This window comes from Pseudopodoces humilis, chromosome 26 (assembly GCF_049639895.1).
Source record: "Pseudopodoces humilis isolate 2021_Gansu_Grassland_sample_001 chromosome 26, ASM4963989v1, whole genome shotgun sequence".
NCBI lineage: Eukaryota > Metazoa > Chordata > Aves > Passeriformes > Paridae > Pseudopodoces > Pseudopodoces humilis.
In genome coordinates this window covers 5,377,717-5,389,900 of record NC_142225.1, presented here as the reverse complement: position 1 = coordinate 5,389,900, position 12,184 = coordinate 5,377,717, and the positions used below count along the sequence as shown (strand labels likewise).

Sequence of the window (12,184 nt, the reverse complement as noted above, 5' to 3'; positions counted from 1 at the left end):
AGACCTGGAACGCAGGCTTGGAGGGTTTTCCCAAAGGTTCCAGAGTATTTTATTCCATGGGCATCACAGCCAGGCTGGCAGGAGCCAGGCTCAGCTGTGGGGGAAGGTGGGGATCCCAAAATGCTCCAGATTCACAGAGGGGTTTCCACAGCAGTGGATCGACTGTGAAAAACCATTCCTGTCACATCACCAGCCCTAACACTCCATGGGTGTCACCAAGAGAATGTTTGGCCTCTGTGTTGAAGTTCAGTGCTAGAACAGCAAATTGGGATTTGTCCCCTGCGTGTGCCGTGTCCCACTGGAAATTCTTCAGGACCATAAAAGGGTTGGAAAAGACCTCTAAGATCACCGAATCCAACATTCCCTAGCATGAAAATCAAAGCAGACCAGCAGAAAAAGCATAAAAAACATCACTGAAACTCCTGCTGTTCAGTCTCAGGTAGGAATGACAAGGAATATCCGCCCGATTTTGTGTTAAAGGAGCTGCTGGATGATGATGACCAGGCTGCATTTCGGGATGCAGGCTGGGATCAGCCAGGGATGCTTTTTTGGGGTGTGGGGGCAGCAGCAATACTCACTCCTGCACAGCTCAGGGGGCTGTGACCACGTCAGGTTCTCGAGGCAGGTGCTGGAGGGGGAACTCTCCGAGGTGTTCTCGTAGCCGGGCCGGCAGACGTAGCTCACGTTGGTGCCAACGGGGAAGAAATTACTCGTCTCGTCCTCCTTGGACAGGGCAGCAAACCTCAGCCGTGTTGGGGCAGAGCAGCTCCCTGCAGCCAAGGAAAGCTGGCCTGACAGAGCTGCCCACCAGGACAGGGCCAAACACTCCCTGGGACCACGGGAGCGCTTCTGGAGGGCTCCTGGTGCTCGTGGCAGGTTAATTCGGGCTCCTTGCAGGGCTGCCAACCTGCTGCAGGTGCCAGAGCGGGGATGGAGGGGTGTAGGAGCTCGGGGAAGGGGTTAGCAGGACATGGGGAGCACATGGACAGGCTGTGGGGCACGGGACTGACCCCTGTCCTGTCCCAGCCCCTGACTGACCCCTGTCCTGTCCCAGCCCCTGACTGACCCCTGTCCTGTCCCAGCCCCTGACTGACCCCTGTCCTGTCCCAGCCCCTGACTGACCCCTGTCCTGTCCCAGCCCCTGACTGACCCCTGTCCTGTCCCAGCCCCTGACTGACCCCTGTCCTGTCCCAGCCCCTGACTGACCCCTGTCCCAGCCCCTGTGGCCACCAGCGGCTCTGAGGGGCAGCAGTGCAGGGCAGTGGGTTTGTCCCCAGGACAGGGGCAGGGACAGGAACAGGGGCAGGGACAGGGACAGTGGGTTTGTCCCCAGGACAGGGACAGACAGTTTGTCCCCAGGACAGGAATGGGGACAGGAACAGGGGCAGGGACAGAGGGTTTGTCCCCAGGACAGGGACAGCACAGTGGGTTTGTCCCCAGGACAGGGGTGTTAGCCCAGGGCCATGCTGCAGATAAAAAGGATGAAGTATTTACGGCCGCAGGGCTCCGGCAGCCTGGACCAGATGCTGCCGGGCAGGCATTCCGAGGTGTCCGGCAGCCCCGGGATCCTGCGGGCTCCCTCGGCGCAGGTGAAAGTCACCCTGGATCCCACCGGGAAGCTGCTGGAGCTGCTGGAGGGCCTGGAGTGGGTCATGGCAGGAGGCGGCCCGCAGTCACCTGTGGCAGGAGAAGGTGCCTCAGGTGAGGAACCAGAGCGGGGCTGGGACAGCACCGAGCCACGGCTCAGTCCCCGGGCTGGGGGTGGCATCACCAGCCCAGCCCCTGAGCAGCCAGCTGGGATCCGGGCAGGTGCCCCTGCTCCTTCCCACGGCCCCGTACTCACCACGAGCCGCAGCGATGCTGAGGAGCCCCAGCAGGGCCAGGAGCAGCACAGAGTGGCCAGAGCCCGTCCTGCAGCTCTGGGGCTCAGGGTGTCCCCCCTGTCCTGTTGCTCCAGCCCTCATTGCAGCAATTCCTGTGCTCCTCGGTCCAGCCCCGCTGCCTCCAGGGCTGTGTGAGGGCTGGGAGGGGATGCACTGCGGGCTCCACCAAGCCTCTGGAGCCATGGAAACCTTCCCGGGACACCCACGGAGCTGAAATCTCCGTCAGGAACACGGAGAGCAGCCAGGGTGGGGACAACTGTCACTCCCAGGCTCGGGGAGATCCTCCTGGTCCTCCTGCCCCGTCAGGCTGGCAGTGAGCACTGACCAACACAGTTTTTCCAAAACCACGCTCCCAGAGAAGAAAAGACCCCGTTCAAACCCCAAGCTGCCTCCAGGGTAGGAAAACACCTCCTCAGTTATTTGCTGGCAGGTAACACACCACGGATCTGCTGTCAGCAGAGGCAGTGAAGCAAATAAAAGCGTTTTCCTTCTCGTTTGCTGTTCTTTCATTGTCTGACTCACTGGTAATGAGGAACGGGTGTGAGCAGCCACATCTGCGTCCTCGTTCACCCTGACATCAGCCAGGGCTGCTCGAACACCCTCAGGCTGCAACACCCAGGTTTTGTTCACACTTTGTGGGTGTCAAGCCCTGCAGAGGGAGATAAAGCCCCTGTCTGCAGTCCCAGGTGAGCTCAGGGTGGAGGGGACCCAGGTGTCACCCCAGGACGGGGAGCAGCTCTGGCAGCACCTCTCGTGGCAGAGCTCCTCACCTGGAGGTGCAGGAGCACGGGATGCATCCCAAAGCACCTTTTCTGTGCAAAATCAGAGGCACCCCCAATTCCCTGGCTGTTGTGCAGGCTCTGGTACCAAACAAAGCGATTTTAATAACTTCTAAAAGCACACATCTGGCAGTGATGCTCGTGCAGGAGGCGAAGGCTTCTGCTTCTCCCATCCACTCTCCCTGAGCAGCCCAGGACTCACCCAGCTGCCAGGGCTCAGCTTTCCCCCAGAACCACTGGATCCCACTGGAAACCTGCCCAATTTACAGCCAACATGACAGCTCCCACCTCCCCCCCTGGATAAACCCCCAGGAATAACCACAGCACCAGAGCCACGGGGTCTGATCAGCATTTTTGAGGAACAGGAATGCGCTGCCTGATTCTCTGCTCTTGGCTCAATCCCAGCACCTGTCCTTGGCATTTGCTCACCAGAAATGGGGGTGTGGAAGATGCCACCAGCTCGGATAAGAGGAACCTGTTCCCTGTTTAAACCCAGGGATGAGGTAACAGCAGCCTTTACAACACCTCTTGTGAACTGCCCTAACCCAGAGGAACGGAAATCATTTAATATTTATTGCACTGCTGTTTCCAGGAGGATGCAAACGTGCCCAAACCCCAGCTGGACCATGGCAGCACAAGCACAGAGCTCAGAGCCAGCTCTGGACTCACCTCAGCTTTTCTGGACTTCACTCCCATTTGCCTCAGCTTACCACAGTTAAGACAGCTTTTTTTTTTTTAAAAAAGCTACATTTAATCTTTCTATGCTTTCTAATGTGAAATGTGGAACAACTTGTTAGTTAAAGAGCAAATCAAGCTTGTAGGTTAGAGCAAAACCCACTCCCTGCCCTGGCATCCAGCACAGCAAAAGCAGCCTCCCATGCCCTGGTGTTTATTTTTCTGACTCCAGGCATGCAAACATAAACCATAAAATCACCCAGAGCCCTCTTAGAGATGCTGTGACTGCACAAACTGTGAGTTCACCAAAGGAAAGGTGAGTGTCGCAGGGGTCCAGTTTCGTTTCAGTTTTCGAGTTCCACCTGGAGTTTTTTAATCTCCAGGAACAGTTTCTGTATTTCCAGCAGACTTTTCAGCTCTTCTACAGGCACACCGCATTCAAAGGTCGATTTAATGTACTGAACCTCTTGGCACACATCAGCATCATCTTCTTTCACCTGTTGAACAGGAAAACAAACCCCAGAGGAGCCTGTGAGGGTGGGCTGCAGCAGAGGCAGAGCCACCCCCTCCTCAGCTCCTCTACCCTGTCCCAACAGGGGCTGCATCCTCCTCAGGACCAGAAATTAAAAACCTTTGAGAAGTTTAAGCAGATTTCATGTCAGGAATCAGGCAGGGAAAGGTTGAACCACAGCAGGGGTTGGCACTGGGTGATCTTCAAGGCTCCAACCCAAACCATTCTGCAGTTTTGTGCTACTCACACACTTGGGCAGCGGTGTCCAGCTGCCGTCAGGCAAACACGTGGCTGTCCCAGCGTCTCCCAAAGGCATCCTTGCATTGTCTGGGAGCTGGTAGCCAGGCAGGCACTCGAAGGTGACAGTTTCATTGGTCTGGTACCACCTCTCACCACCCAAAGGGCTTCTCAGCCTTCCGTAGAGCACTCGTGGTTCTGGACACAGCACTGAAAGCAAAACCCACAGAAGGCAGCTCAGCCCGAGGTCAGAAAGAAGTTTAGGAAGGCTGAGCCAGTGCAGAGGAACTTTAAATTGTGGAGCTATGAAATCAGGAAATACTTCTGTTCATGAGGTGAAGGTCAGAGCAGCCCCTGAGAGGCACTGGGAGCTCGTTATGGATTTGCTGTTTGCATCCAGGCATCCCCACGATGGGGGTGGGCATTTGGCAATAAGGGAAAGGAAAATCCACTCCTGACCTGTCTCAGGGCCTCCTTTACACGCAGCTGTGAATAAAAACTCCACTGTTACCTGGAAAACAGCAGCTTTGGGAAGGTTGTTTCTTCTGCAAAGAGGGGAAAGCCCCAAGGACAGACAGAGCCAGGCAATGCTGCACCCCAAGCCCTCTGCTGTGCCCCGGAGCAGGGGCTGAGCAGGGAGATTTTGGAAGCAGCCCTAAATGCCCATCACAGCTGCAGTAGAAGGGTGAAGTTTCATGCACCCCATACCACAGTTTGTTAGTGAATCGCTACATCCTCCCGCCGTGGGGGTTTGGGACACGGAACTGGAAGGAAAACGCAGGTTGAAAATGAAGGAACAGACGGAGGAGGAGATGTCCCTGACCTGGCTGGCAGGTGGGCAGGGGAGGGCCCCAGGTGCCATCAGCCAGGCACTGGCTCTGGGCAGCGCCGCGCAGCCCGAAGCCTTCGTCACAGGAGAAGTGCAGGAGCAGCCCGTAGGGAAAGGTGAACGTCTGTGGGGTCATCCTCGCCCTCTCCACCACCGGCTTGGGGCACCGAATCACTGCGGGACAGAGCAGAGCTGGGAATGGGCTCTGGGGACAGCAGAACCCGGGCAGAGCTGCTCCTCCCCACCCCCTGATGGCCCCCGGCTGGGAGAAGCAGCGTCTGGCACTTCCAGGTGGATCATCCCGCTCCTGTGAAGGAAGCAGCATCTCCAGGCAGCCCTGCTCGCTTTAACCCATTGTTCTGAGCGCTAACACTGCCCCCAGGGCCTGGCTCAGCCTGATCCCACAGCCTGATCTCATACCCTGATCCCACAGCCTGATCCCACACTCTGATCTCATACCCTGATCTCATACCCTGATCCCACAGCCTGATCCCACACCCTGATCCCACACTCTGATCTCATACCCTGATCTCATACCCTGATCCCACAGCCTGATCCCACACCCTGATCCCACACTCTAATCCCACACCCTGATCCCACAGCCTGATCCCACAGCCTGATCCCACCTCGATCCCACACCCTGATCCCACACTGATCCCACACTGATCCCACACTGATCCCACCCCGATCCCACCCCGATCCCACACTCACGCCTGCACTCCGGGGCAGCTCCGCTCCACACCAGCCTCTCGCCATCCTCGGAGGTGCAGTAGATGGACTCGTCCCCGATGAGGGACAGCCCCTCTGCACAGCTGTACTTGACCTCAAAGCCGTAGGGGAACTGCTTGACCCCCAGGGCAGAGTGCTGCCCGCTGGCGATTCTGGGAGGGGGATCGCACACTGGGTGAGGTAAAGGCAAAGCTCAGGTTCTCATCCATGGGGAGGCAGAACGCAGGGGGTGACACCAGAGCTCTGCCACTCCTCGCAGTCCTGGCCCTGGCCAGCTTTGGCTGTGCCAGCGTTGCCAGTGTGACCCACTGAGGTGCAGCCATCCCTCAGCCCCTTCCTTATCCCCTCCTCTTTTCCATGAGAAACCATCCTGCTCCTAAGCACGGTCAGGGAACGGAGAGCACCCGAAACCCGCTGAGGAATCCTTGGAGAAGCGGCTGCGAGCCCCATTCACCAGCACGTTTCATCCATCCTGGGATGGATTTCGGTGGGAGATGGAAATGCTGAAGCCTTCAGTGCCGTGGGTTGGGCGCCTTCTCCTCACACCTCACACCTGACACGATTTTCTCCCCAGGGATGGAATTGGCAGCCCCGCTGCCGCTGTCCCCACTCACCCCTGTCGCAGTAGGGCACGGGGGGTCTCCACATCCCCTCTGCCAGGCACTGCACCCTCTCGCTGCCCCTGAGCGCGAAGCCAGGCTCACACTGGAACTCCACCTGCTGCCCGAAGGTGTAGGCGGCTCTCCTGGGGCTGGCCTCTCTCCCGTGGGGGATGACCGGGCTGGGACACTGCACCTCTGGGGAACAGCAGCATCAGAGAGGAGAGATTTGCACCGAGGGATCCCCAGCGCTGCTGCTTCACCGAGCCAGGACACCTCTAAGCAGAGCTGGCGGGCTCGGGGATGGGAATTGCAGGCTAACAACCATTTCTCCATTTCTCCTAATGTGCAGAAGGATGTGAGTGCCCCGCGATCAGCCAGAAATTGTGCTGAGGGGATGGCCCTGCGTCCCTGAATCCTCCTTGGAGCCGCTAAATAACCAAGGGGAGCTGCAGCTTTTCCTTTCCGGCTGCGCCACCCTTTGAGCAGCAAAATTACTGCCAGGGAGAGCCGAAGAAATCCCGCTGGATTTGGGAAAGCGAAGGAAGCGATGGACTCACTCTGGCACAGCCGGGGCACCGAGGACCACGTGAAGTTCTGAAGACAAGTGATGGTTGGGGACACGCCGGGGATCGGGGAGAAGCCGAGCCTGCAGGAGTAGCTCACGGTGCTCCCAACCGGGAACTCCCGCCGGGGCTGGAGATCGGCGAATTCCACAGGGGGAGGGTGGGGACACTGCCCTGGGGACAGAGCAGGGGACATCATAGAGCAAGGGACACAGAGCTGGGGACACTGCCCTGGGGACAGAGCTGGGGACACAGAGCAGGGGACACAGAGCAGGGGACACTGCTCTGGGGACATCACAGACCCCCAGCACTGCCCTGGGGACATCACAGACCCCCAGCACTGCCCTGGGGACAGAGATGGGGACACAGAGCAGGGGACACTGCCCTGGGGACAGCACAGACCCCCAGCACTGCCCTGGGGACAGCACAGACCCTCAGCACTGCCCTGGGGACAGAGCAGGGGACACTGCCCCGGGGACAGACCTAGGGACATCACAGAGCAGGGGACACAGAGCAGGGGACACAGAGCAGGGGACACTGCTCTGGGGACATCACAGACCCCCAGCACTGCCCTGGGGACATCACAGACCCCCAGCACTGCCCTGGGGACAGAGATGGGGACACAGAGCAGGGGACACTGCCCTGGGGACAGCACAGACCCCCAGCACTGCCCTGGGGACAGCACAGACCCTCAGCACTGCCCTGGGGACAGAGCAGGGGACACTGCCCCGGGGACAGACCTAGGGACATCACAGAGCAGGAGACAGCACAGAGCAGGGGACACAGAGCAGGGGACACTGCTCTGGGGACAACACAGACCCCCAGCACTGCCCTGGGGACAGCACAGACCCCCAGCACTGGCAGCTTTTCTTTGATGGAAAACCCCCCAAAAACAAGTGAGGAACCCCTGAGCGTGGCTGTGGAGCACGTGGGGTGAACGGAAAGGGAAAACCAGTGGGGAAAATTCACCTGAGGACATGAACCGGGTGAGAATCTTTATTCTCACCCACTTTGGTACCTGCTGGGTGTCCCCTGCAGGAGGGGACAGCCCTGCCACGCTCCCCAGGGCAATCCCAGAGGGAATCCTGCCATCCAGCAGCGCTCCCGCTGACTCCCACCCTCCGAGCCCGCTCCTTTTCGGGGAGCAGCAGGTGGCAGAGGCCAGGAGGGGGATGTGAGCTCACCTGGCACGCAGGAGGGCACCCGTGGGTACCAGCGGCCGCCGGGCAGGCAGCGCACGGTGCTGGCAGCGCCCAGCGGCACGAAGCCGGGCTGGCAGTGCAGCGTGGCCGTGCTGCCCCAGGTGAAGTTCTGCGCAGAGATCAGCTGCCCGTTCGCAATGTCGGGGATGGGACACTGAGCCCCTGCGGAGCACCAAAATACAAAATGGATTTTCGGGAGTGCTCTGGCACCGCAGTGAGAAGTGGGATGGGGCTGAGAGGAGACAGAGCTGCGCGGTGGCTGCACAGACTGAGGCTTTGGGGGTGAATAAATGTAAGATATTCCTCGGGGTGCGGAGGGTCTGGTATGGATGCTAACTCTGAAATAGAGAGCACGGTGCCTGTGGAAATTGCAGGCCACATAACTTCCTCAGTCTTGCCTGAGAAAGTGGCCTGGGAAATCATGGGGAGAATTCAAACAATCCTCAGAGATAGAGAACAGCCTTGAAGGTGCTGTTTGTCTGTTCCTTGTTTTCCGGCAGGAGAAGGTTGAAGGGTGGTGAACCCCACTGACCAATGATGGTGATGTGTTAGTTTACTAACCAGTAAGAGTTTATTTTCTGTACTTTTCACGTATTGGTCTATAAAAAAAAGACCTGAGGTAATAAACCAGGGAGAAACTCTCCTGATCCACTCCCAGGAGAGTCTGTGTCGTTCTTCTCGCCACGACAGTCTGGGACACAGCAGAGACCTCTCCATAGTCGAGTTAGATGTTGGGAGTTTATTTCAGGGCATGGGTGAGAGATCCAACAGATGAAGCTCAAAACAGGCTCAGAGGGAACATTAGAAAAAGGGGTAGAACATGAATACATGAGTTAAGATAGCTAAGAAAGAGAGTAACAGAACAGAAGTAAGAGAGCCAGAAAAAGAGGAAGAACAGTGAGCTCTCCTTTACAATTGTTTATATAATTTATACATTGAATATTCTATTCCTTCACCAACCAATCTTTCTAAGTATACTAATACAGTCACATTTGTGTGTGACCTATAGAAATCACTGCTTTTGCATATTTTTAGTTATATCAGGGTACTTCAGACCTTTCCTTATAAGGCTGGGGAGAGGGGTCTCAGCTTAGTTTTATTGGGGGGAAAAATGTGTTCTGGCATGCCAGACTGGTATTTTTTAATTATTCAAATTGTTCTTTCATTTGTATTTCTTCCTTAGCCTCTCTGGCTAGGGAGTCATATCTATAATTCCCTTCTGATTCTGCCTTTCCAACAAATAAACATCCTGAACCTGCAGGGTTTCCTTCCTGCACCATCAAACCCCTTCTCTGCCCTCCCCTTGGGGCACTGCAGTGACCCAGCCCCCGTGGGTGACTCTGGGGTGCAGCAGCCCCCTCCAGCCGTGCAAAAAAAGATGCTCTGGGCACACCTGCACCACCTCTGGGCACACCTGCACCACCTCTGGGCACACCTGCACGTGTGTCCCAACAGAAAACTCCTCATTCCACATCTGCCATGAGAAATATTTGGGAGCTCATCACAAATAACAGAGAAAACAGAGCTCCAGCAGCTCTAACTGGGATTTCTTCATGCCTGGCAGGTCACCAAGACGGAGTTAAAAACAAGTTTGAACATCCTGGCTCACATCCAGGTGCTGCAGCGTCCCACACCTGCACCGTGCCAGGGCAGGGCCACCGATGCTGCCTTTGGTGCAGTCCCCATGGAAAATATCTTGGGAAAGATCTTGTTTGCGTCTCCTCCGGGCCCCAGATTAATTATTAGCGCCTCATTAGTAGCGTTTGGCTTTGGGAAATGAGCTGAGAAGCATCAGAAGTAAAAGCAATAAATATTAAGAATGAAACCAGTGTGCACAGGCAGTGCTGGTGCAGGGAGAGGCTGGGACAGGCTGTGCACCCTGGAGAAGTTTCTGGAAAGTTTTGGGTTTAACCAAACCTCCAACTTCCAGACAGAAACTGGTGTTTATTTCCCTTCCCAGAGACATCCATTACTCAGCAGATTTGTACTTCTCCAGTTCTGAGGTCAGCTGGGGGATCCCGGCCGTGCCCCAGCTGCCCTGAGCACGTCTGGAGGCTGAGGCACCACAGAATCGCTCAGAGAATCATGGAAGGGACATTAAACCCCAGCCAGAGCCACCCCTGCCATGGCAGGGACACCTCCCGCTGTCCCAGGTGCTCCAAACCCCATCCAACCTGGCCTGGGACACTTCCAGGGATCCAGGGCTGCTCTGGGCACCCTGTGCCAGGGCCTGCCCACCCTGCCAGGCGACAATTCCTGCCCAAAATCCCATCCAAACCTGTCCTTACTCACCTTAAACCCATTCCCCTTTCCCCCCCTCGCCATTCCTGGTGTAAATCCCCTCTCCAGCCCTCCTGGAGCCCTTCAGGCACTGCAAGGCTCAGTCAGCTCTTCCCAAAGCCCCGGTGGAGGAGAGCAGAGCCCCAGGAGAAGGGAGGACACTCACCCCGAGTCCCTCAGCTCTTCCCAAAGCCCCGGTGGAAGGAGAGCAGAGCCCCAGGAGAAGGGAGGACACTCACCCCGAGTCCCTCAGCTCTTCCCAAAGCCCCGGTGGAAGGAGAGCAGAGCCCCAGGAGAAGGGAGGACACTCACCCCGAGTCCCTCAGCTCTTCCCAAAGCCCCGGTGGAAGGAGAGCAGAGCCCCAGGAGAAGGGAGGACACTCACCCCGAGTCCCTCAGCTCTTCCCAAAGCCCCGGTGGAAGGAGAGCAGAGCCCCAGGAGAAGGGAGGACACTCACCCCGAGTCCCTCAGCTCTTCCCAAAGCCCCGGTGGAAGGAGAGCAGAGCCCCAGGAGAAGGGAGGACACTCACCCCGAGTCCCTCAGCTCTTCCCAAAGCCCCGGTGGAAGGAGAGCAGAGCCCCAGGAGAAGGGAGGACACTCACCCCGAGTCCCTGGTGGCTGCAGCAGCAGCAGAGCCATCAGTGCCAGGAGCTGTCCCAGGGCTGGGGACATGCTGTGGGACAGGAGACAGAGCAGATCCTCTTTCCCCAGAGCCACCAGGGAACGGGAAACAGCAGCGGGAAGTTGGGGACAGGACAGACACGCCACTGACGCCACCCCCAGCAAGGCAGGGGAAGGCTGGGCTGATAATAAATAAAATAAATAAGTAATAAAATAAATAATAAAATAATAAATAAAGGTGTTTTACGGCCTGGCCTCGTCTGAAGCTCATTTCCACCCAGGGCAGGTGGGGTGTGGGGTCAGGCTGCTGTGACCCTGCACTCATGGAACAGCAGCTAATTCAGCTCTTTCTTTACATGCACTGGAAATAAACCCGTTTATTAGATACACTTTATATATTATTCATATTTATCTATTTATACTTATATTATTTTATATTTTATATTTTATATTTTATATTTTATATTTTATATTTTAAATTTTATATTAAATATTTTATATTTTAAACTTTATTTTTTATACTTTATATTTTATATTTTTTACTTTAAACTTTATATTTTATATTTATATTTTATATTTTATGGTTTTATATTTTATATTTTGTGTTTTTAAATTTTATATTTTTACTTTATATTTTATATTTTAGATTTTATACTTTATATTTTATATTTTATATTTTATATTTTATATTTTATATTTTATATTTTTACTTTAGATTTTATACTTTAGATTTTAGATTTTTTACTTTATATATTAGATTTTATATTTTAAACTTTATATTTTATATTTTATACTTTATATTTTATATTTTATATTTTTTACTTTAAACTTTATATTTTATACTTTATATTTTATATTTTATAGTTTTATATTTTATATTTTATGTTTTCAAATTTTATATTTTTACTTTATACTTTATATTTTATATTTTATATTTTATATTTTTACTTTATATTTTACATTTTAGATTTTATATTTTTTACTTTATATTTTATATTTTATATTTTTACTTTATATTTTATATTTTTACTTTATATTTTACATTTTATATTTTTTACTTTATATTTTACATTTTATATTTTTTACTTTATATTTTATATTTTATATTTTAAACTTTATATTTTATATTTTATGTTTTATATTTTATATTTTTTACTTTATACTTTATATTTTATACTTTATATTTTATATTTTATGTTTTTATATTTTATATTTTATGTTTTTATATTTTATATTTTTACTTTATATTTTATATTTTATATTTTATATTT

At 53.4% G+C, this 12,184-nt stretch overlaps 2 protein-coding genes across 2 annotated transcripts in view; both read right to left on the bottom strand.

Moving 5' to 3' along the window:
* The window catches only part of CR1 (complement C3b/C4b receptor 1 (Knops blood group)), a 52,496-nt gene extending 50,440 nt beyond the window's left edge, over window positions 1-2,056 (bottom strand). Inside the window, exons 1-3 of the mRNA XM_088067301.1 lie at window positions 1,844-2,056; window positions 1,495-1,677; window positions 579-770 (exon numbers count right to left, since the gene is read on the bottom strand). Coding sequence (XP_087923427.1) covers window positions 579-770; window positions 1,495-1,677; window positions 1,844-1,964 — 496 coding nt within the window. The 5' untranslated portion in view covers window positions 1,965-2,056. The remainder of the gene's footprint in view (window positions 1-578; window positions 771-1,494; window positions 1,678-1,843) is intronic.
* Window positions 2,057-3,096: 1,040 nt separating this feature from the next.
* On the bottom strand, window positions 3,097-11,016 carry LOC106628503 (membrane cofactor protein-like). Its single transcript, XM_088066958.1, has 8 exons — window positions 10,895-11,016; window positions 7,993-8,172; window positions 6,803-6,982; window positions 6,258-6,440; window positions 5,626-5,814; window positions 4,909-5,088; window positions 4,096-4,295; window positions 3,097-3,834 (listed from the first exon to the last, which is right to left on the bottom strand). Exons 1-8 carry the CDS (start codon window positions 10,962-10,964, stop codon window positions 3,682-3,684), a joined length of 1,335 nt encoding a protein of 444 aa, XP_087923084.1. The 5' UTR covers window positions 10,965-11,016; the 3' UTR covers window positions 3,097-3,681.
* Window positions 11,017-12,184: the final 1,168 nt, after the last annotated feature.

Excerpts from the sequence above, each read along its gene's own strand:
- LOC106628503 (XM_088066958.1), bottom strand. The coding sequence starts at position 10,964 with ATGTCCCCAGCCCTGGGACAGCTCCTGGCACTGATGGCTCTGCTGCTG. Across the intron at positions 6,983-7,992 it reads GGTGCCCTCCTGCGTGCCAG|GGCAGTGTCCCCACCCTCCC; the intron begins GTGAGCTCACAT and ends CTCTGTCCCCAG. Across the intron at positions 3,835-4,095 it reads GGACACCGCTGCCCAAGTGT|GTGAAAGAAGATGATGCTGA; the intron begins GTGAGTAGCACA and ends CCTGTTCAACAG.